The sequence below is a fragment of the Prenolepis imparis genome, unplaced genomic scaffold (genome assembly GCF_030444845.1).
Source record: "Prenolepis imparis isolate NDT839.2.m4 unplaced genomic scaffold, iyPreImpa1.0 SCAF_7, whole genome shotgun sequence".
NCBI lineage: Eukaryota > Metazoa > Arthropoda > Insecta > Hymenoptera > Formicidae > Prenolepis > Prenolepis imparis.
Window position 1 is genome coordinate 7365217 of NW_028141165.1, and position 25378 is coordinate 7390594.

Sequence of the window (25378 nt, forward strand, 5' to 3'; positions counted from 1 at the left end):
TCGATAAATTATTGGCTCTTTGTATTTAATAAATACGAGCATGCAAATTATTTTATATAATATACATAATATAAGTCCGCGCAATGTAGGGTTCGCGGCTACAAAGTTTCATCTTTAACTATTCTACAAAAAGTATAGAATTTATCGCTTGTTTTTTTAATAGTACATTTTATGCAGATTATTTTTATATCAAACAGATTCGAGCGTACAAATTTTTTCGTTTAATACACATAGTATAATTCTTCGTTATGGAATTTGCGCCGTATTTTATATATTTCAACAGTACATTATCTGCACAATATGATGGTACCATCAGCATACCAGCCTACAAACTTTTTGATCTAATATACGTAAAATGAATCCGCGCCGTATGTGGTCCGCGGTTTAAAAATTTCATTTCCAATATTTTAAACCGAGCCAAAAATTATTCTTTGATATATTTCAACAGTACATTATCTGCACAATATGATGGTACCATCAGCATACCAGCGTTCAAACTTTTTGGTATAATATACGTAATATAATTGTTCGCTGTATGGGTTCAGCGGCTTAAAAATTTTAATTTTTAATATTTTAAAACAAGCCAAAAATTAATTGTATATATTTTTCAATAGTGTATTGTTTACAGATTATTTTGGTACCATAAGCATACCAACGTACAAACTTTTTGATCTAATATACGTAAAATAAATGCGCGCCGTATGTAGTCCGCGGTATAAAAATTTTAATTTCCAATATTTTAAAACGAGCCAAAAATTATTCTACTATATATTTCAACAGTACATTATCTGCACAATATGATGGTACCATCAGCATACCAGCCTACAAACTTTTTGGTATAATATACGAAATATAATTGTGCGCCGTATGAGATCATCGGATTAAAAATTTTAATTTTCAATATTTCAAAACGAGCCAAAAATTATTCTATTATATATTTCAACAGTACATTATCTGCACAATATGATGGTACCATCAGCATACCAGCCTACAAACTTTTTGGTATAATATACGAAATATAATTGTGCGCCGTATGAGATCATCGGATTAAAAATTTTAATTTTCAATATTTCAAAACGAGCCAAAAATTATTCTATTATATATTTCAACAGTACATTATCTGCACAATATGATGGTACCATCAGCATACCAGCCTACAAACTTTTTGATCTAATATACGTAAAATAAATGCGCGCCGTATGTAGTCCGCGGTTTAAAAATTTTAATTTCCAATATTTTGAAACGAGCCAAAAATTATTCTTTTATATATTTCAACATTACATTGTGTGCACATTATGATGTTAAATGTTCTACGACTTACACAGGCCTTAATTTTTGAATTGAAAGCTTAAACGTTTTTTGCGAAAATTAAGGCCTGGGTAAGTCGTCCAACATTTTCTGAGGTCTTATTTTGTAGATCTGGAAGAGACCTTTAAAACGCGCCCAAAGAAAATGTTCTACTACTTACACTGGCCTTAATTTTCGCAAAAAACGTTTAAACTTTGTGAATTCAAAAATTAAGGTCTGTGTAAGTCGTAGAACATTTGCTGAGGACTCATTTTGTTCGTCTTAAAGAGATCTTTAAAAGATCTTTAAAAGTTCGTCTTGAAGAGATCTTTAAAATAACGTTTAAACTGGGAAAGGTTAAGGCCTCTATAAAGCCTAAAACATTTTCTGTCGGCTCGTTTTGTAGGTTTTGAAGAAATCTTTTAAAAATCTCTTCTATAAAGCCTAGAACAGAAAATGTTTTAGGCTTTATAGAGGCCTTAATCTTTTCAAGTTTAAACGTTTATCGGGAAAATTCAGCAAACTATAAAATTAAAATAGCAATATGTTGTGAATAATATGTTGTAATACCTTATCCTCGATTAATATTTTTGTTACAGAAATCAGCTGATTAAAACGTTAATTTGCTAATTAATTTTTAAAATAAGAATATATGTTATAATATTTAAAATAATAATATGTTTTAAATAATGTATATTATAATTCCTTAAACTCGATTAATATTTATGACAGCTATCAGCTGATTTCTGTCAAAAAATATTAATCGTAGATAAAGCATTATAACATATTATTTATAAAATTATTATTTTAATTTTTATAAAATATTTTTATTTTAAAATTTAATTAACAATGTAATGCTTTAATCATCTGATTTCTGTCAAAAAATATTAATCAAGTTTAAACAAACTTTATATAAAAACATCATTCTTTTTTATATAAAATCGAGGAATGGCGTAGCGCGCGCTTGTGTTGTTCTAATTCTTTTCTAAAAAAGACATATTAAGTCGATTCTCGTAAGTATTGTTGCCTTTTTTCCGCGAAAATATTAATCAAGTTTAAAGTATTATAACATATTATTATTTTATTTTATTTTATTTTGGACTAACTGTCAAACTGCTAGCTGCTAACCCTCGCGATGACAGCCTCTTCATGCTACAAATATAACACATAAGGCGAATGTCAAAAATATTAATCAAGTTTAAAGTATTATAACATATTATTTAAAACATATTATTATTTTATTTTATTTTATTTTGGACTAACTGTCAAACTGCTAACTGCTAACCCTCGTGATGACAGCCTTTCGATGCTACGAATATAACACACAACGCAAATCGACAGAAAGCCAATCAGCATTGCGGAAAAGAGGCAACCATACACTTCGAGACTTTCGAGATGACTTCGATACATTCGAGAATCGACTTAACATGCCTTTTTTAGATAGGGATTCTTTTTAATATAAAATTGAAGAATGGCGCGCTTGTAGCATGCGCTTGTGTCATTTTAGTTCCTTTCTAAAAAAAGGCATGTTAAGTCGATTTTTACAAGTATTGTTGCCTCTTTTTCGCGATGTTGATTAGCTGTTTCGATTTGCGTTATATTTATAGCATCGAGAGGCTGTCATTGCGAGGATTAGCAGTTTGACAGTTTGTCCAAAATAAAATAAAATAAAATAATATGTTTTAAATAATATGTTTTAATACTATAATTTCGATTTTCGGTTAATATTTTTGATTAGTTTGATAGTTAGTTTGTTTGATAGTTATCAGCTGATTTCTGTCAAAATATGTTAATCGCGGACAAAGTATATATTATAAGTATATATTATAACTATAACATATTATATTATTTATAACATATTATTATAATTAAAATAATATTTTGTAAGTAATATAATATATTATAATACTTTATTCGCGATTAATATTTTTTGACAGGAATCAGTTGATAACTGATTTGAGTTTAAAGTATTGTAACATATTATTTAAAACATAATATATTATTTTATTTTATTTTTTTTTGACAAACTGTCAAACTTCTAATTCTCGCGATGACAGTTGCTCGATGCTATGAATATAACGCACAACGCGAATCGAGAATCGAAACAGCCAATCATCGCGGATAAGCGACAACAATAACATGCCTCTTTTTAGAAAGGGATTATATAATCCTTTTCTTGTTTATTGAAATAATGAAAAAGGAAAGAAACGATAATATTCACAGAAAGAAATCGCTTTCTATGATTTTGAAACAAATTTAAACCAAATACGCACTCTCATATGAGAAACAAAAAATCATAAAACTTTTTTAATTATGAAGGAGTAATATAATAATGAGATGCTACGTCACATAATGGTGAAATATAAGATTTAAAAAAAATACAGATATATGAGTGTGTGACTTCAAAGTTATATGGCGTTATAGAGGATTAATATTAATTTAAGAACAGTTTAGCAATATCAATGTTGTTAGCAATACATATAAAGATATCGAATAAAATTTTGAACATATTTACATGACGTATTTTTTACGTGGTGGTTCCTGGAGTTTTCCATCGCATTAATATCGATTATATGCATACATCAACAATTTTTCACTCACCGGGAAACTTGCAAAGTTGATCGCAGACGTCGATTGTCTCGTGGAACAATCGCACGATCTGTTCACGACGAATTTGAAAGATCATCACTTTGAAAAACACAACAAGGATCCCGGCGAAGATGCATCCATCGTCCGTAACGATCGAAAGATCGTCGAAATTCGAACAAATATCAGCTAACAGTGTCACCATGAAGACGATCATAACTACCAAAATAAACTTGTTATACGCGAAGTACAAACATTTTAACAAGAAGGACGAATCGGAGTCAAGAGCCCATAAGCCAATGTACCTGTAAACATAAAACACAGAAATGTCAAGAGAGAAGACGAGAGAGATTAATTTTGTGTGTGTGTGAAGTCTATCAATAAAATTCACAAATTGCATTAATTGACACGAATTTTGAGATGCATTTATAAGAGGTAAACGAGACTATGTGCAATAATATATTTATAGCGGATATTAATAATATTTATAATATGTATATAAATATAATATTACTATATTTATTTCTCACTTTAAATAAGTGATACGCAGAGCACTCAATTTTCGAAATTGCTCCAAAAGACTGTCGGTCGTTCTTCTTCGTGACATTCCTATACGATGCCACTTCGTGACTATGACGGATAAAGGACTCGTGCTAGGGCATAAGAGGTCACCTATGCTGCGTGGGTACAATTCCTCGAGCGGTATATATATTTAAGTGTTGCATCGAGGGTCGTTTGAGAATTCATATTGTACTTCCGTTTTCCTCGCGAAAAATCACTCCTGATAAAGACAGGCGATTTTATTGTCGGTTCTTCAAATTATAGACCCTCTCGTTCATCGTGACACATGTGTCTCGTTTCCCTCGCTTATTCCTCCTTGCCGATATAATTTACGAAAGTACCGGTAATTGCATTTCTGCGAGTAATTTGCCGCAATACATTTCTCCGTAAAATCTCCTCGCACGATTCGTTTCATTTGCTTGACAGGATGTTTTGCTATGATAAGAGGAATATAGAGGAATAATTTACCGAGTCGCAAATGACGAGCGTCTAAAACGACATATCATTTTCCACTTAAAGAAATAAGCAACTTGCTTGCAAATTTAATGATGTGTGTTTTACTGTAGGACGATTCACATACATTACTCTATAAGCAGTATTGTCAATCGTGTTGGGTTTATGTAACAACGCTTGTGATTCACGATCCCCCAGTAAGAATGGAAAATAATTTTGCATTTTACAGATTTATTAAATCCTTTATTTTATTGTTAGTTGTAAATGATTGAACCCAATAAACGTATATTTAATTGCATATAATCAATCTTATAAAATATATATTTTATACTTGTTAATTGTAAAATTATAATATATACTTAAATAAAATTAAAATTTGTTTTAAATAAAAAAAATAAATTCCGGTACCGGGAATCGAACCCGAGCCTCCTGGGTGAGAGCCAGGTATCCTAGCCACTAGACCATACCGGATTATGTGAGGTAGTTCTTGACAATCGAAGAAATAGTGAACTACTGCACATTAAAATTGTAATATATTTATATATTGCAAATATTTTTATATCTAATATATAATATTGTTAGCTTTTAACAAGCTATTTTCTGCAGAAATTTATTATAAGAGACTTAATAACAAATAAACTTATTATTTACTTAATAATAAATAACTTATTATTATAGACTTTTATATTCAGTAATATAATTACTGCTGCCATGGATAATTATAATAATTGCTGCCATATCTGTGTGTAACATAAATATTTATATATTATATAATTAAAGATTATTAAAAAAGATCCTCGGAAGAGTATAACAAGAAATATTGATCATGAAGGGAATAAAAAATTAACTAATGCATATTTTGATAAATTCATTGTTTCTGGTTGCATATTTACTGATTATTGATATAAAAATAATAAATTGCAAAATATATTATAAGCAAAAAGATTTGTCAGAAGTGGGATTCGAACCCACGCCCTCAGAGAGGACCAGAACGCCCGTGCTCGGTCTGAACCGAGAAGGTTAACCTTGAGTCTGGCGCCTTAGACCGCTCGGCCATCCTGACAATTTGCTTCTGCTTCTTTTAATAATCTATATCATGTACATACATATAATAAAATATGGTTTGAGTTTATGTAATATATAAATAATTTGCATATAAGTAAATATCACACAAATTCAACAAATAATATACATTATGTGCAGACATAATCTATAATATTCAAAATTTATCAGAAAATGTTTTCTTCTGTAGAAATAAAATAAAAAATTATGCAAAATTTTACACAAAATCATATATATTTGTTTCTTCTTAGATTCTTTATATTCTATAATATTATTATGTGCAAAAAATTTGTCAGAAGTGGGATTCGAACCCACGCCCTCAGAGAGGACCAGAAAGCCCGAAAAACTCAGTCTTGAACCGAGAAGGTGTGAACCTTGAGTCTGGCGCCTTAGACCGCTCGGCCATCCTGACAGTTGAACTCATCTTCGTTAAAATTATCTCATTAGAATGAGTGCTTGAACATGTATATGTATATATACGTATATTGCACTAAAAAAAAATAAAGATTTTTCATTACTATTGTAAAGTACGCAACTTGTACAGCAATAAATTATCAAAAAATATATAAAATTGTAAGTTATAAAAAAAATCAAGTGACAACAAAAGATGTTTCCGCCCGGGATCGAACCGGGGACCTTGTGCGTGTGAAGCACACGTGATAACCACTACACTACGGAAACTAGTTGCTAGGTACCTGTTCTAGCTGGATACATAAATGGCTTATAAGAATTTTAATAACCAAACTTCATAATCTAATTGATTAAAATGCAATATTTTGTCTATATCAAGAAAAATAAAATAATCAAAATAATTAATAAAATTAAAATAATTAATAAAAAATAAGAAATAAATAATTAATTAATATGCATTAATCAATAATTTGTAAATTAATACTTCGCAAGAATTTAAAGAAATTCAAATACATTATGAATTGCATACACCTTATTTTACCTTATTTCTCTTCTATTATTAGTTCTCCCTATTATTCGTTTTTTTCTATATTTAGTTATATAATTTATAAATAATTATTTATATTTAACTTTACAAAACAACTTCCCTGTAATGAATTGAAAGAAATGTAATAATAGAAGATTTTAATGCAAAGAAATGCTGCGCCGTTATGTTCACACATAAATTCAAGGAATTTGCACCATTCATTGCAAAAAACATATAATGCTGGTATGGTAAATATTATAGTATTTTTAAAATTATAAATTGCATGGCGTATGGCATTAAATTGGATCTTTGCTTTAGGGAATGCTGCGGAACTCTAGCGTTTCGAGATATTTGTCATGGTCCAAAGAGATTTACATTCCCGAATCCAGACAATAATATTGTGTATTACGATTGTAATTACTTATAAATTATAGTACTCAAATATGTGCGATTTGCTCTGTCCATATCATTGACGATTGCATTTCTTACGCAGAGATGATTACAATGTGACCTGTTCGAATGAACGATAAACATCACGTTTGAGCAAAAATGTTGAACAAAAATGTTGAGCAAAAATGTACGGCATCGACAGTCATAAATTAAAGCAAATCCGAGAATCTCGTGATGTCCCTTGACGATTCGTGCGTGCGTAAAAATTGTGAACGTTAATTCTCTCTCTCATTTCGAATTTCGCCCTAAGTACAACGTCTGCCCTGCTCTCATCCACTTTTTTCGAAACTCAATTAACGCATCTCTTCCGTGGAATTTTTCCCACGACCTGTTTTAATCAAAGAGAGAAACATACTTATTATTTATATACTTAAGGACCACATAAGAAGTGTTTACAGAAAAAATAAGAACGAGCGAAAATAAGAGAAATACACTTCAAATCGCACAGTCATTAAATCTGAAATTTATCGAAGGGTCGGAACTTCGCAATCGCGGGAGCTGCAATAAAAGGAAAAAAAATGACAAGCGTAAAAAGCCATTGAACGGTTTAATCTTATCATAATAGAGGGATTACATAAAGACTTTTATTTATTGAATACGGAAAAAATTCAGGTGGTTTGCATCTTTATATCCTCGAATAAAAGCGGTACGAATGCGAGAGAGAGAAAAGCGTTTTCATCGTATAAATAATATAAAAAGAATTAAAATTTCCGCTATTGTGCGGACGATGCGGTCCAACACACAATGCAATGTCTCGTAATTCTTTCGAAATCTAGATCATCTCATTTTCACGCGTGCCGAGCATGATAACGGTACTGAACACTAGAATTGATCTCGGATCGAGAGATCTCCGCTCTTCAAATTTCACGTCGGAAAATTATGTACGTCTTCAAGATGCGATTGTGCCAATTCGTGTGCATTGTACCATGAAATGCTTCTCGGCCACTTAGCGGGCGCAAATTTGGGACAATTCGCATATTGATATCAATATATCTTAATCATAAACGTAATGATCGCATGATTCGTCACCCTCGGTAGATATTGATGCTGCAAGGGTCCATTTACGTTCCTTCTTTTACCTCACTTTACTGCATCGATTCTGGTAATACTTGAAGAGTGAAACACTTTATTATATTACAATTACTGGTAAACACATAATCTGAAATCTAGATATTAATTCAATTATAAATTTCATCAAACAAATTTGTACAAATACATATGTATATACATATATATAAAAAAAGAATACAAGTTTATTAGAAAATCAAATTTTTGTTTTATAATAGATTATTAATGAGTTCGAGAAAATAACCAGCTGGAAGAAACGAGAAAGTTTTTATATATAGCATAGATTTATTTACAAAATTACAATAAATTATATTGGAAGTGGCTCGATTTTAATCAACTCATTGTCAGAATCATATGTGACTAATGTGTGTGTCATACTAAACGATCGAGATTATTCTATACATTTGACTAAACGATATTAATTCTCGCCCAACCGAAAATCATTTCGTCAATCTTTCATTTTTACAAGTTTCTCTAGCATCGTAAAGTATACATAATTTTATATATATTTTATTATATATATTTTACATAATATAATTATACATGTGCATTTTTCTTTTCTTTCTCTTCCCCTTCGTTTATAAAATAGAAATAAAATATTTTCGACAGAAGATGTCTAAAATTTCTGCAAAAGTAAACATAATATAATAAAACGTAAAATAACAAAAAATAAAGGTGATTAGTTTCAAATATGTAAAAGAAAAGAAAAATTTGTGACTCGTCTCACAAGTGATATAATTTTCCATGCGTTTGAAAAATAATTCGGTGGTGCGAGAGCTAATACGGAGATCAGTATTCATATTTCGAATGTATCTTATACGTGAACACAATACTAACATAATCGGACGTGTAATTTTGGGATGTAGTAGTGAGATTATTATGCATGTTATATATATTAACGATTGCATTCAGGAAATACAATCATTGGACAGAATACGCGATGTTGTCGAAGGACTCTATAGTCAGACTAACTGCCTAGTCAATAGCTAGATTTTTTGCCTAATCTCAAGTAAAATGATGTAAAATAATAATTGCCTGGACTATATTGCATCTTCAAAAATTATGGCTAAAATTGATTCGAATGCCAAATGCTACTATTTAATGTATATAATTGAGCATCGCTATTCGTGTGTAAACATCTAATCAGTGCCATAAAGTCCTGCGCACAATAGAGAAATTAATTATTTGCTAAAAATAATAATGCAATATTACGAGCAGCATGCAAATACGCTTCCGCGAACAAGAGAGATTCCTGGTTATTATTTTTCTAAATATTAATATATATAGTTATAAGCCTGGAATATTTACGACTACTTATATCCTGGAATAAATACAACGGGGGATAAAATGCATGCAATTAACTGTAATTAAATATACATTGTAAATTCGTCCTTATTCGTGAACATGAAGTTCATCTCTCAACGAGTGTAATTAGTAATTATCAAATTAATTAATTGTCTATATAAACAAGTATCTAATTTTAACACCTATCTAATATATTAACACAACCGTGCCAATATTGACACACACTGGTACATTTCACAAGATGTTAAGATTAATATATTTTTAGTGATATACATATCCTACAAAAATACAGAATAAGTATTAATTACTCTTCACACCTAAAAAAACTTATCACACATTATAATCTATATAAATTATAAAAGATTACTATCCTTTTGTATTAAAAAAACGGAACTTAATTCTATTATATAATATAATCTATCGCATTTTTAATACTTATGAAGAAATATTGTGTAGAAATATAGGATAATATAGGGTGAACTTTTTATCGAACAATCAAACTCACCCTGTATAAAAAAACAAGTGTACATTATAAAAAATTTAAACAAAAATCGCTGCCAATATGCAAAAAAAGAAAAAAGAAACTTACTCGTTTATTGACGAACTCACTTTTTCCTCTTATCGCAATCAGTCGTCTTTTGAATGATCAGCTTATTCCGCTGTCTGGTTACCTTAGTCGTCGAGCGAGTGTTAGGGGCGATCTGTTTCAATCCCTGCTGTAGAGCTCTACAGGGACTGGCTGCACGCGGGGGTGTTGTACCTTTCAGAAGAGCCTCGACGTCCGCCAATCGCTTCTTCAGCGCCCTGTTCTCCTTCTTGTATCTCGCGAGTTCGGAATCCTTGTCCAGCCTTTCGTGGCCGGAGCTGCTCGTCTCCTCCGCAAAGTGTCTAAAGACGGCATGCAACTTGTCCTCATACTGCCTCTGCATCAGAACCATTCGTCTCTCGGCCTCCATCAGCCGCCAATCCTGATTCGCGATGTGCGTCTCCAGCTCCGTTACCTGAACTTCCAGACTCTTCGAGCTCTCCTTCAAGTCGATCACCTTGCGAAAGTACTTCATGAATAACGTTATTATCTCACCGTGAGAGAGCTTCTTCAAACGTTCCATCAGCATCCTCTCGCCCTTCTCGCGCTGAGACTGATTCTCATCGAAGTCCTTTCTTCCACATATCATTTCGTTCTTATGCTCGATCATCGCGTCGATAGCCTCGATGGTTTCGCCGCATTCCAGTAATTTACGTTCCTCGATCGTAGTCAGAGTTCTCTCCTTTTGAAATTTCTCGTCCAAGTCGCATTTCTCGTCCACCAAACAATCTCGGGTGTGTCTCAAATTTCTAATCTCGTGCCGTAGAGCCTCCTTCTCGTCCGTATCCGCGGTTCTCTCCAAATCCATGGACTTTTCCTTCAAAACGTGATCCAGATGAGATATTCTCGCACTTACATCCAACAAGTTCTTCTTCTTATCCAAGCAATCGATCTTCGATTTTGCATTATGTTTCTCATCCTCGCTCTCCGATTGCATTTCCTTCAACTTGGAAGCAGTTAAGTTGTACTTCTCCTCGAGTTCGCGAATCTTCTGTTGATCCTTTGCGAGCTCCTCCTCCAATTGCTTCTTACGCTCTTCTTCTCGTTTTAGTTGTCGCTTCAACTTATCCATCTGCTTCTTAGAAGTATTCAGCGAGGCTTCGAGCTCTAGAATCTTTTTCGTCGAATCACCCGCAATTTGCTTTATCGTGTCTATATCTATCAATCGTTTTTCGTAATGTAAAGCGTTACTTTTCATCACTTCAATGTCTTTCTTGTGTAACGACTTACCCTCAGGTTCCTTGTACATAAATGCATTTTCCGCCTGCGCTAATTGTGTTCTCGTATTGTAATACTCTTCTTCCAATTTATTACGTTTACGTTGAAATCTTTGTTTTGCATTGGTGCGCGTATCAGAATTCTTAATCATATCCGCTATAAAACGTTGCTTAATTTTAATTGTCGTCTGCAGTTCTTCGATACGTTTATGAGCTCCATCCAAATTTGATTGAATCTTCTTCACTTGTGTTTGCTTTGCTTCGTTATTTAATGTTAGGGCCTTCAATTCCTTGATAGGTTCAGGTATCTCTGTGTTTTTGAGAGCATCCAGTAACAAATCTGGCGAGTTGTCATTTTGTATTGCAAGGAAATTATCATTAACGGCATTATCATTAATGTTAATTTCCGATTCACGATTATCTAACATACATGGTTTAGTATATTCTGACATATGGTTTCCAAGGTTTTGATTAGGATAAGGTTTCAAACTGTCATTGAAGACTAATACTTCATTGCACATGTCGGAACCAGGAAGCATAGAATTTCTCCTAGAATTTGGATTCCTTATTGGTACAGGACGAGCTACCGGTACATAATTATTATTTACAGATCTTGTCACTGATGGAGATATAAGCCCAATATTTGTTTCTTTGAAATCGTCCTTTTTAGAGCCGACAATTATATCTGTTTCTATTTTAAACTTGTTCATAAACTCATCCAGCTTCTCCAGAAAATCCGGACTTTCCGAGCTCACATCGCTTTGATCCTCTTCGTCATCTTCATCTTCGTCCTCCTCGGCATCGGATAATTCGCTCTCCGAACTGGAGGTGCAATTGGAATTAAGCTTAAGTTTTACTTGATTCGCGGATTCGTCCGTTTTTTCGTCAGTTTCGGTTACTTCCTCAATACGTTCCAATGATCTCCTTGTATTCTCTGCATATCCTTGCAAACTAGTGGTCTCATCGCTGGTTATACATTCTTCGTACTCTTGTTTCATGCACAGCCACTGCTCAATTTGATCCTGTTCGGTGTGCGGCAAGATATTATTCGTCATGAGTTTTGTAAATAGGCCTTCCGCATTAGAGACCAACTTAGACCACTGAGCAGCTGCAAATTCTAATCTAAACAAATCTGCACTGGAACTACGTTCTCCGGAAGTAGCAGGCGTCATTGTATCATGCGTCTCTTCACCGGCCTGTTCGTTTTCCTCTTCAGTTAATTGATCACGATGTTGATAGGATGGCATTGTATCGATATATGTTGTATAACACTGATGATTATTCAATATTGTATGATATTGACCCCATGGTCCGTAATGCATCATTTTATCCACCTCATATAATCTCATCTAACAAAGCGCTTGTCTGCTTGAATAAGTTAATTGGAACCTGCAAGAGTTTCATTTATTTTATTGTCATGTTTAAGCAAAATTATATTGTGGTATATAGAAACTATCATGTTCCAAAAACTTATATTACATCTATGCATAATATTATATAAAAACAAGATTATAATAAAATTGTAAAATGTAATTATTTTGATAATAATTAATATTTAGCATACTTACTGATAAAATTCCTAATCTATCTGCCATGTCTCAGAATCATGTTCCAAAATTTCTTATTGCACGGAAGGGCAACGCATACTATGATTTCACAACTTCACAAATAAAAGGTTCAACGTTTAACGAAATTCGTTTCGCTTTTTCTCAGCTGGATAAAGTCGAGGTCAAGTTATATCGAACAACGTCGCCAACAACGCTAAGAATGGAATTGCGTATGTATATTTACTACGTCGTAAAATGAGTCATTTTTCATAAAAATGACAATAAAATATTCATTTGCGAGAAATATCGGAATGATAATAGACTATAAAAATTAATAAAACGCAATTTATATATTATAAAACTGCAGTATTTATATTAGATGCTACGCTGACGAGGTCAGGTTAGGTACTATGGACGGCTTTACTTTATGGAAGTAGCGTGATTGAAGGGAAGTTGCTGGTAAAATAGATTTCTTGCAGTGTCGATAATAAATAGAAAATATAGGTTATGAAAGCATATAGTTTTCTTTCCTCTCTAATTATTTTCTTCGATATGCTGTTTGTATGTTTCTATTTACGTTGGCTTCGTTGCTAAGGAAAACTTGACAAGTATTATGTCAAACATATAACTTTTACAAGTTATTTCGAATGTTACTTTTTCCATAATCAAGTTAGTACGAAACGTTTTTCGTAACAAAGGTAATATAAAAATTATTTTGAAATCTAATCTTTTAATTTTTATTAACTTTCGCTTACAGGTCGTATTTTATTACGAAATTAGAAAATTAGCACAATTATTACGAGAAAAATAAAATTTACAATTTATTATAAGTTAAATATATTAATTTCAGAGCTCAATGCATCAAATTCTGTGAAAAATTGTCAAGAGAGATTGATTAATAAAACAGCAATGTTTGTATATCTGAGTAAAAAAATCTCCATACCAAACAACTTTCGATTAAACTGTATAGCATGGAATCAAAGAGATGGATACATTGCTGTCGGAGGAGAAGATGGTCTTTTGAAGGTGTTACGAGTAGATTCCAATGTCAGTGGATCACACAGTGGAGGGAAATCTCGAGGCTTGGCTGCAGCAAGTAATTTGAGTATGAATCAACCTCTAGAAGGTCACAATGGTCATGTTCAAGTGGTCACGTGGAACGAAGCTCATCAAAAGCTGACTTCAAGCGATCAAAATGGAGTTATAATTGTTTGGATGCTGTATAAAGGGTCATGGTACGAAGAAATGATAAACAATCGCAACAAATCTGTAGTAAAAGGAATGGCATGGAGCTGTGATGGTCAAAAGATATGTATAGTCTATGAAGATGGAGCTGTGATTGTCGGTTCTGTTGACGGTAACAGAATCTGGGGCAAAGAACTTAAGAATGTATCCCTCTCTGCCGTTCAATGGTCTCCTGATGGGAAGTTACTTCTATTTGGTTTGAAAAATGGAGAACTTCATCTTTACAATAATCAAGGTGTATTCCTAACAAAACTGAATGTACCTTCGTTGAATACCTCTCAGTTTCAGGTCATAGTGGCACTACAATGGTACGACGGAAGAAATGGTTACGTCGCCATAGATTGCCCAACTCTTGCTATCTGCTATCGTAATGGTATGATACAATTGATGCGAGACACCAGTGACGATAATCCAATTATGATGGAAACCGGAGTGACTGCTTCATGGTGCAGTTGGAACAGTAGCGGATCCCTCTTGGCGGTAACGGGAATGATGCCGTTACTCAGTAATGGAGAGACAAAGGACATGAACGTTGTACAGTTTTATACACCGTTCGGCGAACACGTGAGGACCCTGAAGATACCAGGCAGAGAAGTAACGTGTTGCACATGGGAGAAAGCTTCTCTTAGAGTCGCCTTATCTGTCGACTCACACATATACTTCGCAAATATTCGTCTGGATTACAAATGGACTTACTTCAGCAACACGGTTGTCTTTACAAACGAGAAGATCAGCAAGGACGGCATCTGCGTGACCTTCTGGAATACGAGGAATAACACGTGTTGCACCAAGTACGTGAGATCCCTGATATCGATAGCCTCGCACGGGGAACACTGCGTGCTCTCCGTGAGAAATGACCCTGCCCAAGCCACCGAACAATTCGCTCTGCTCGTTTGTAACACCATCGCCACTCCAATAGACTCCAAATTCATGGATCTGGAGCCGCTATACCTCACCATGACTGCCAACATGGTCATGGCCGCGTCGAAGAATAATTTCCTGATATGGCATTTTCGTACACCGCGTAATTCGACTCTACATCCCAGCAGGATGCGCAAATACAAGATCTATCACGTGGACGAAACGCCGACCGGCGTAACAGAAGTTATTCAGGATTTGGACAAGGACGGCACATTCGAAACCCCTATCAGCACGAAGGCAAGCATGGACCCAATCTGTTGTATCTACGCTACGGAAAAGATTCTTCTGGTTGGCAGGGAATCGGGAATGATCCAACGATACTCTCTGCCGCAAGTAACGCTCATGAACAGATATAACACGGCGCGTAGATTGCACAGAATCGCCATTAATTGCGATTCCACGCGTGTCTCCATCATGGATGCCAATGGTATTCTTACAATGTTGGATCTGGACCCGCAAAAAACGCCCAATTCGCGAGACGGAGACGCGAGCGAGGATATAGTCAAGTTCGAGAGGAAGGACGTATGGGCCATGTGTTGGGCTCAGGATAATCCGGCGCTCTTGGCGATTATGGAGAAGACCAGGATGTACGTTCTGAGAGGGCTGGATCCTGAAGAACCTATAGCCTGTTCCGGATACATTTGTGCGTTCCAAGATTTGGAGATACGCTGCGTTTTACTGGACGATCTGATGCTGAAACCGGACGAGACGCGAAAAGAATTGATCGTCGACTTGGAAGTGAAATCCTTAAGAGACACGAGAGAGTTGCTGGCCAAAGTGGGTCTGAAGGAGGCCAACAATTTTATCCAAGACAACCCGCATCCGCGTCTGTGGCGTTTACTGGCCGAGTCCGCGTTGACGAAGCTCGATTTGGAAACAGCGGAAAATGCCATGGTACGATGCACGGATTACCTGGGCATACAGTTTATCAAGCGTCTGCAGAACGTGCACAACGATCAGCTGAAGAAGGCCGAAGTAGCGGCGTTTCTCGGCAATTACGACGAGGCCGAGAAGCTGTATTTGGACATAGACAGAAGAGACTTGGCAATTGCATTGCGCCAAAAATTAGGCGACTACTTTCGAGTGGTGCAGCTGATGAAGATGGGCATCGGCGGTTCGGACAAGCAGATGGAGCACGCGTACAACAAGATAGCCGATCACTTTGCCGAAAGGCAGAATTGGGAGAGCGCGAAGGAATACTACGAGAAGGGCAGAAACCTGGAGAAGCTTATTCAGTGCTATTATAAATTGGAGGACTTCCATCAACTGGCAGCGACAGTGGACCAATTACCGGACAAGAGTCCGATCCTGAAAACCGTGGCGAGAATGCTGGCTTCAGTGGGGATGAGTTCGCAAGCGGTGGCAGCCTACATGAAGTATGGCGATGTGAAACTCGCCGTGGATACATGCGTGCGTTTAAATCACTGGGATCAAGCTGTCGACCTGGCGAAAACTTATAAGATGGCACAGATCGGTGAGTTGTTAAATAAATACGCTAATCATTTATTATCGAATGGTAAACGTCTGCAGGCAATCGAGCTGTACAAGAAAGCCAACTACAATTTGGAGGCGGCTAAGTTATTGTTTCGTCTTGCCGAAGAGCAAGCCAGATCCAAGTCACATCCTCTACGCGTGAAGAAGATATACGTTCTCGCAGCGTTGCTGATCGAGGATCATATCAACAGCGTTCCGGCGATAAAAGGTGGTCGCAGCAACATCGTTATGGGTCTCACTGAAAGCAACGAGGACACCAAGATCATAGAAAACGCCTGGCGAGGTGCCGAGGCGTATCATTTTCTTTTGCTCGCTCACAGACAGTTGTACGACGGCAGTTTCGACGCCGCGATGAAAACGGCTCTACGACTGAGAGATTACGAGGACATTCTAGAGGTAGAAGACATTTACTGTCTGTTGGCGCTATCGAGTGCCGTTAATCACGCGTTTGCCACCTGTTCGAAGGCATTTATAAAATTAGAGGGACTTGAGACCATCTCGGAAGCGAAGAAAGAAGAGTACGAAGAATTGGCGGTGAACATCTTCACGAAGCACACCCCGAAGGACTCCCGCAACAACAAAGCAGAATGCGTCAACTGCGAGACCCTGGTACCCGATTGGTGCATCGTATGTCCTAATTGCTCGACTAGGTTCCCGGCTTGCATTGTCTCGGGCAAACCACTGATGGACCTCAGCATCGCATGGATCTGCACTGTTTGCAGACATCACGTTGCAACGGAACGCGACGTAGTTAATATAAATGCTTGCCCCTTATGTCACAACACTATCACATATATGTAAGGGGTGCAAAATAATTTTGAGCGATACATTTTTATTCATCAAAACAGATTTTTCAAAATGCAAAACTCTCTCTTGACATATTTTAATAATTGTGCAATAAGAAAATATTCAGTTTTATTTTCTTTTGAAAGTTCAATATCGAGAAATAGTTCACTTATATAATTTGATGATTGAAGTTTTTCTATAATTAAAATGCATTAACTGATATAAATTAACTATAAAAATTAATTAAAAATAAAAAAGTGCATTGAGAAAGAGAAAGAAAGGATAAAATGCCTTTTTTTAAATTTCATACCTTAATAGTATAATTATACTATAAAACGTATTAATATTCTTCATTAAAAATTAATATACATAAGTTTTGTTTACAATATATATTGTACATATATAACTGTAAAAAATACATCAGTGTAAGATTGAGAAAAAAAATGACAAGCCTTTAAAAATGCATTTTGCTGGATAAATTTTAATAGCTTATTTCCTATTAGTCAGATAATTAATGTCAGCATTCATTAATTTTCATTAATTATAATTAATAAATGCTGACATTAATTATCTGACTAATAGGAAATAAGCTATTAAAATTTATCGAGCAAAATGCATTTTTAAAGGCGTGTCATTTTTTTTCTCAATCTTGCACTGATATATTTTTTACAGTTATATCATATGTACAATATATATTGTAATCAAAACTTATATTATTTTTAATGAAGATCAAATTTCATCGCAGTCAAAAGATATCTATTTTATTATATCAAATTTTCTATCAGTCTATATGTTATTTTCTTTCAATATGCAAATATGAACCTATTGTTATTTAACATTAATGTAAAATATACATATACATATATGTTTTCACGATATCATCAATCTAAATACAATAAAATGTATAAATGTATATTAATTTTTAATGAAGAATATTTATACATTTTATTGTACTTGGATTGATGATATCGTGAAAACATATATATGCATATTTTATATTAATGTTAAATAAGAATAAGTTCTTATTTGCATTGAAAGAAAATAACATATCGATTGATAGAAAATTCGATATAATAAAATGATATCTTTTGACTGCGATGAAATTTGATCTAACGAGAATATAATTTTAAGAGCTTTGCCATTATATGCGCATTACTGATATTATGTAGCCATGTGTACCTACTGTTACGAACATAATGAGTGTTTAAGGAATGGATCTTTTTAGTCTTGTTATACTTGCAAAGTTATGCAAGCAAATACATTACTATTATCACGTTTTGATATTATAGTTATGCAGCTATTTTTACTTTGAGCTTAATAATCTCTGATAATTGATCTCTCGATGAAATATTACTATTGTTTTGTAATATTAAAAGGTCTTTAAAAGTTACAATAACAAATATTTTTTAGCTCTAGATTATATATTTATAATTTGTATTATATAATTTTGATTTTATCATTATTGTTAATTATGTAAAGGTATTCAATTTTGCTATTATGTTTTGTTTTCAATAATTGTAAGATTAAAAGTGCTGGTTAAATAATTATATAATGTAAGAGATATTCTATTATGAAACAGAAAGAAATTTCAATCTTTGGATTTGTTTTTACACAAAGTATATCATAACGATAATAAATATGCAATCGTTTATGTGATTAGATACAGCAGTTTCTTACAATAAGATAGATCGATAGATGATATCTCTTAACATGTAATAGAATTCTCACTTAAAAATCATGCTTGTGCTAGAACTTTTATATATTAAATCACAAATTAAGTTTTATAATCTGTATTTATAGATTTTATTCTAAGATAGATCTCAATAATATTAAGTTATAAATTAAGTTTCTTTAATAGAGTGCCAGGGTAAACGAAATAATGACTAGGATAAAGTATAATTAATCAAAATCTACACAATATCACGCTATGTGCGTCAATTCCGTCCAATCTTTGTTATTGATTAATAATTATTCTTAGAATATTGTTATTTTTTATTATAAAATAAAGATATAAAATTTATATATGTATTTATTGTGTGTCTTGTGTATTACTAAATCTGTATATTCATATAGCATAATTTCGATGTAATAGTATATCATTTAAATATTTAATTTAATTAGTGTAATTTATATTAAAATCTAAGATTTGTGTAATATCTTTCTTTTTCTATAAAATCAGTAATATAAATCACTAGACTATGCAAAACAATATATGTATATATATATACATATTGTTTTGCATAGTCTAGTGATTTATATTACTGATTTTATATATATATATATAAAATTAATTAACACATATACATATATGATAATGTGATCGCGCCCTTTAAAAAAAATAGGGCAGCGCTATATCTATCGCACTCTTTTGCACTTTTTATCTTTGACATTCCTTATATTTCTTTCTATTAATTGCATCGTAATATATACTTTTTATATATTTGAAGTTAAAATGATATAAGAGAAGGAATAAGGGGGAATTTATGCTTAGAAAGGTAGAAAATACAGCTTGAAAGAATAGATTTTGCTACAAAATCTATGCGAACGAAAAAAACAATGAATTAACAATTACACGAATCGTCGACACGATGAGAGTAGCGGAGTTTTTCGTATAATAGACGGTACGTTTGATGTAATAATGCTCTCTCGTTTTATCAAATAGAGTATCTCAATTAGTATAAATGCATTAGTATAAATACAGTACAAATATCACACACACACGCAACGCCAATTAATAAATAAAGTAATTTACTCACGGATGGATAATTCAAAAGCGATTCGTGAACGACTCGTAACGGCGCCATAAATTATGTCGGAAGAATCTGCAAAATTGCATTCGGAAATTCGCCCGTCAAAGTGCAGAATTTGACCGACCAATCAGAGACCGAGAATCTCTTTGTTCTGATTGGTCAATCGTGCGCTTCGCCCTAGGTGAGTACATTTCGGAACACATAATCTAGAGTGCAGCTGCCCTCTGGTACACTTTCTCATTCTTCGTGATCAAATCGACGTTCGCGCGCTCATCGCTGGTCCGCAAAAGAACGTGAGTTGAATAATTAATTCGTGTATTTACGCCGTTAATTAGTATAAATCTGATCGCGTCGCGTATACCGATCGCGATCGCTATCGCACACGCGAAATAGACCTCGTCGGACGCGAATCTCGCTCAACATTCGCTCCTCCGAAAGTACGTAACTTCACGGCACCGATTCGAGCCGCCGAACGTTCGATGCGCAGTTTACGAGGAAATTATCGGTCGCTTTCGACGTGAATTGCCAGAGTTTTTGGGCGTTGTCGATATTCTAAACGGGCGAATGCGCGTTTCCGGTTCCGGTTCATCATTACGCGACGAATAAAGTTCGTAATTTGCATGGTAAAAATCGCATCGCGACTACGACAATGGTCAGTCATTTTGGGAACATGTGTCGCGAAAAATCTATGCGAACGAAAAAAACAATTAATTAACAATTACACGAATCGTCGACACGATGAGAGTAGCGGAGTTTTTCGTGAACGACTCGTAACGGCGCCATAAATTATGTCGGAAGAATCTGCAAAATTGCATTCGGAAATTCGCCCGTCAAAGTGCAGAATTTGACCGACCAATCAGAGACCGAGAATCTCTTTGATCTGATTGGTCAATCGTGCGCTTCGCCCTAGGTGAGTACATTTCGGAACACATAATCTAGAGTGCAGCTGCCCTCTGGTACACTTTCTCATTCTTCGTGATCAAATCGACGTTCGCGCGCTCATCGCTGGTCCGCAAAAGAACGTGAGTTGAATAATTAATTCGTGTATTTACGCCGTTAATTAGTATAAATCTGATCGCGTCGCGTATACCGATCGCGATCGCTATCGCACACGCAAAATTGACCTCGTCGGACGCGAATCTCGCTCAACATTCGCTCCTCCGAAAATACGTAACTTCACGGCACCGATTCGAACCGCCGAACGTTCGATGCGCAGTTTACGAGAAAATTATCGGTCGCTTTCGACGTGAATTGCCAGAGTTTTTGGGCGTTGTCGATATTCTAAGCGGGCGATTGCGCGTTTCCGGTTCCGGTTCATCATTACGCGACGAATAAAGTTCGTAATTTGCATCGTAAAAATCGCATCGCGACTACGACAATGGTCGGTCATTTTGGGAGCATCGGCGATTCCTTAGTGCGCCGCGTAGAAGTCGCCACTCGCCACATTGTCGTTCGATGAGGCCCTCCGATAATGACCTGGAAAAAAGCGGCGACGCGAAAACGGAGCATCGGTTGTGCGTGCGCGAATAAGCTCTCGCGATTCTCGCGTTTTACCGAAACGCGTCGAAAATGTATATAATATCTAAAACCCGAGCGTCGCCGCGCGTCGCGAACGAAAAAAATTAACGCGAGTGTTGTGCTGTACAAAATGTCGCGCGATCGTAATTAACGTGTTTTCGCGAGTTAGTGCCACGAAGGAGCAACGCGAGAGGAGGAGGAGGCCCGGGGAGGCATCAGGCGACGACGGAACAAGGATGAGGTGAGCAATCCGTATATAATTTATTTATTATTTGTTATTTGTTATTTATGAAGTTAATTGTTTGTTTATCTCCTGGATATAATATAAATTTTATTGTATATTGTTATATAATATAATTATATATTCTATATAATTACGAGTAAAAAACATTCTAAATTTTATGTCGAAATATATTTAAAATGTTTAATAAAATATTTACAATAATTAATATGTTTACATACACACAGATATACATATATCTACACACATATATAAAGTATTGTAGCATTGCTTAAAATTTATAATTATTAAAATTATGTAATAATTATACATTTATTTATCACGTTTTATAAAAAAATATTTAAAGAAAATTCAGAAAAAATTTTGGCGGATGTTATGTAATTTTTCTATTAATTACTTGATTTAAGAAAAAAACGAGTGAAAAATTATTATCATTTATGAACATAATAATTGTTTTTCGAGTTATTTTAATTATTTATTTATACACTGTTTTAAATTAAATATATATTTATTTTACAGAGCAGTATGCTGTATCAACAATTCTGCTGTTGCGCATCGTACCTGTGCATCTGTGCACCTGTGAGTTAAACTATTTTTTATTTTTATTTCAAAATAATGTGTAATATCAGAGAGCAGTAATAAAACGATAATCGGCGTAACAATCCACAGAATCATGGCACTCAGTTTTTATTATGAATATAACAGAAAATTGAAATATTTTTTATAATATATTAATAATTTGTATTATTGAGATTAGTATTTGATTATTGAAGAGACATTTGAGTATAATGTAAAATAAAATCTTTTGTTTACGTTTACGCTTTGTATTGTGAATATTATACATACATATATGGCAATAACAATTTTTAAAAAATTGCAAATTGTAATCTGTTTACAAATAGCTTCGTCATATCCTAGATTTTTAATTTCTGCAAGGACATATTGATATATATATATATACATGTGTATGTTTAATTTTAATATATGAAAATATATGTAATATATAAAATTCTTTCACCAATATGAATATATTAATATTAATTAATTGTAACGCACAGCAATGGCCATATATACGTATATTATTTTTTTCAGAAATTTCACATTTTTCAATCTTTTCCATTTTATTAAATAATTATATAAACGTATATATTTCGAATAAATTTAATTGAAATGAAAGAGATAAAATAATTTTTCTCGACTTTAATAAATTCGTACTCTGAAGAGGTTAAATAAAAATGATACAATCTATTATTATATTTATTATATTATATTAATATATTTTTTTATAATTTATTTATTGTCTTTATTATATATATTTATACATTATATTATACATTATTTATATTATATATTATATGATATATATTTGTAAATGCATATTATGTGCAATGATCTTATCATAAGCACGTTGCAATTAAAGAAGTGTAAACGTAAACGCGCGCGAAAGTTAATGTAAAAATGTATTGTGCAGTTGGCAGCACTGATTTTAAACTTGTTACCATCCTGCACAGGCGCGCCGTTGTCGGCGGTCGGCGGCTCCCGGCACATTTCGTCGCTCGCTTTAGTCAGTGCGTGCCGCGCCGGCGGAGAAGGTGGTTCTATTTCGAGTTCGATTCGACGAAAAGAGGCGTCCGCGATATCGTTCCCTCGTCAATCGTCGTTATTCGCGAGCAACAGCTCGGCTAATCGTCGCGTCGATAATACGGGAAATCGCGAATGTACGAACGTCTCTGTACGTGTTTCTGTTTCGTTTTTGCCATTAACGCAAAAAGTACTCTGTGAATTTGTGTCGAAATCTGACGCCACGCGTGTGTTTTGTCTTTCAACCGTACGGAGTATTCCGTTTTTCTCTTTCCCCCTCGCCCCTTTCCTCCTTTATATATTGTTCCCGTACGAGAAAGACGACTATACGGAAAATGAGTGCCATGATTCTGTGGATTGTTACGGCGATTATCGCTGTCGCAACGACGGTAAATGCCGCCGGTCTCAAATGCGACAGTGTCAGGCCGGTGTTCGAGGCGCAAGGCTTTCCGCTCAGCGATATTCCGAAGGAGGCAATTTCATGTGAGTTAGATACTCTGATATCTGATACACTTATCATATATCATGCTCGGCACAAAACGACCATCTTATTCATATTCTGCAATTCGCGTGAGACATTGGATATCTCTCGTTTAACTATTTTATTATATGTGTATATTTAAATATATGTATATTTAATATATGTATATATTTTTATATATTTTTTATTATATATCTTTATATATATTTAATATATATTAATATATACATATATTTATATATATATATATATATATATATATATTTAAATAAATATGTGTTCACATTTCGAAGAAAAAGACAGATAAAATGCGATATAGATAAAAAAAGCAGAATTTTGCGGCTGATTTATAAAGATCGTTATTTCTACTACAATTATTGTCTGGGAATTATACGACCATTATTTAGCGCCAAATATGCAAGATATAAATGAGAAACAAAATGCATTTAGTCGGCTGTTATGTGCCACTTCCTGTCATTGTCTGATAATATGAATAGCACTTTAGTTTACAATAGTTAATATTAATATGGGGATAATAGACTGTGTTTTTATAATTTGCAACAAATGTTCTTTTTTTTATTAGAGATACTGTATTATCTCTTCTTGTGTGTTAAGACTGAATTCTGTGTTAAATTTTTTTTTTGAAAACATAAATTGCTGGAAAAAAATTGACATTCTCTAATATAATATATATATTTCATATATTGTAGGGTCATGTAGACAAAATAACAGATTCACGTAACGTGAACAAAATATTTTCTCCTATTATGTCCAAATCTCCGAAATGTCGTGTCGTTTCCTGTTTTTGATTTGATGTATCATGACATGCAAATTTAATATGAATTTAATATGAATTTATACGTTTAAATATTATATATAAAAGAAATAGTTTGCCCCATGTTGACGTACCGTCCCACATTCGTGTAAATCAACTTTAAAAATTGAATTCATTAAATCACATTGAAAAGATTTAATGTTCCTGCGATATTAGAAAATTTTTTTTCTGAAAATACTTTCTTTGAAAAGTCGAATTAATCCATACGAAAAAAGTTATTTCGGCAATTGCTTTCGCTGATTGTCAGTTAAATTTGACTCATAGCAATTTTTTTAAAAATATTTATCATAGAATAAAATTTTACAATTTTAATATTGTCCTTAAAAATATTTTTCTCTTTTAAAGAATGCTATTTGTAATCATATAATTATATTATAATATAATATAATATAATTATAATATAATTATAATGATATAATACTATTTGTGTAATTATAATTGATAATTAAAGGGAAAAAATTGTTTAA

The 25378-nt window shown here is 33.6% G+C and overlaps 4 protein-coding genes and 4 non-coding genes across 15 annotated transcripts in view; 2 read left to right on the top strand and 6 right to left on the bottom strand.

The window, feature by feature from the left end:
- The window catches only part of LOC145938094 (4-vinylanisole receptor-like), a 53297-nt gene extending 49308 nt beyond the window's left edge, over window positions 1-3989 (bottom strand). Inside the window, exon 1 of the mRNA XM_083041476.1 lies at window positions 3889-3989. Coding sequence (XP_082897602.1) covers window positions 3889-3973 — 85 coding nt within the window. The 5' untranslated portion in view covers window positions 3974-3989. The remainder of the gene's footprint in view (window positions 1-3888) is intronic.
- Window positions 3990-5286: 1297 nt separating this feature from the next.
- Trnae-cuc (transfer RNA glutamic acid (anticodon CUC)) lies at window positions 5287-5358 on the bottom strand. Its single transcript has one exon. It is a non-coding gene; the product is annotated as a tRNA-Glu (tRNA).
- Window positions 5359-5834: 476 nt separating this feature from the next.
- Trnal-caa (transfer RNA leucine (anticodon CAA)) lies at window positions 5835-5950 on the bottom strand. Its single transcript has 2 exons — window positions 5913-5950; window positions 5835-5879 (listed from the first exon to the last, which is right to left on the bottom strand). It is a non-coding gene; the product is annotated as a tRNA-Leu (tRNA).
- A 289-nt stretch (window positions 5951-6239) lies between these two features.
- Trnal-caa (transfer RNA leucine (anticodon CAA)) lies at window positions 6240-6361 on the bottom strand. The gene is made up of 2 exons: window positions 6324-6361; window positions 6240-6284 (listed from the first exon to the last, which is right to left on the bottom strand). It is a non-coding gene; the product is annotated as a tRNA-Leu (tRNA).
- Window positions 6362-6557: 196 nt separating this feature from the next.
- Window positions 6558-6630, bottom strand: Trnav-cac (transfer RNA valine (anticodon CAC)). Its single transcript has one exon. It is a non-coding gene; the product is annotated as a tRNA-Val (tRNA).
- Window positions 6631-8634: 2004 nt separating this feature from the next.
- On the bottom strand, window positions 8635-13440 carry Cos (kinesin-like protein costa). Its single transcript, XM_083041745.1, has 2 exons — window positions 13081-13440; window positions 8635-12901 (listed from the first exon to the last, which is right to left on the bottom strand). Exon 2 carries the CDS (start codon window positions 12859-12861, stop codon window positions 10315-10317), a length of 2547 nt encoding a protein of 848 aa, XP_082897871.1. The 5' UTR covers window positions 12862-12901; window positions 13081-13440; the 3' UTR covers window positions 8635-10314.
- Oseg4 (intraflagellar transport protein Oseg4) lies at window positions 13261-17924 on the top strand. The gene is made up of 3 exons (XM_083041744.1): window positions 13261-13289; window positions 13427-13757; window positions 13910-17924. The coding sequence occupies exon 3, from the start codon at window positions 13969-13971 to the stop codon at window positions 17518-17520; it is 3552 nt and encodes a 1183-aa protein (XP_082897870.1). The 5' UTR covers window positions 13261-13289; window positions 13427-13757; window positions 13910-13968; the 3' UTR covers window positions 17521-17924.
- A 2529-nt stretch (window positions 17925-20453) lies between these two features.
- Window positions 20454-25378, top strand: part of Dlp (glypican dally-like) — a 156913-nt gene continuing 151988 nt past the window's right edge. For 5 of the 8 annotated variants that reach the window (XM_083041886.1, XM_083041887.1, XM_083041889.1 and 2 more), the window contains exon 1: window positions 23580-24078. In XM_083041886.1, coding sequence (XP_082898012.1) covers window positions 23989-24078 — 90 coding nt within the window. In that variant the 5' untranslated portion in view covers window positions 23580-23988. Of the gene's footprint in view, window positions 22015-22533; window positions 22594-23579; window positions 24079-25378 lie in introns of those variants that run through there. The other 3 variants (XM_083041888.1, XM_083041890.1, XM_083041893.1) reach the window with 3 other exon arrangements.

Excerpts from the sequence above, each read along its gene's own strand:
- Cos (XM_083041745.1), bottom strand. The coding sequence starts at position 12,861 with ATGAGATTATATGAGGTGGATAAAATGATGCATTACGGACCATGGGGT.
- Oseg4 (XM_083041744.1), top strand. The coding sequence starts at position 13,969 with ATGTTTGTATATCTGAGTAAAAAAATCTCCATACCAAACAACTTTCGA.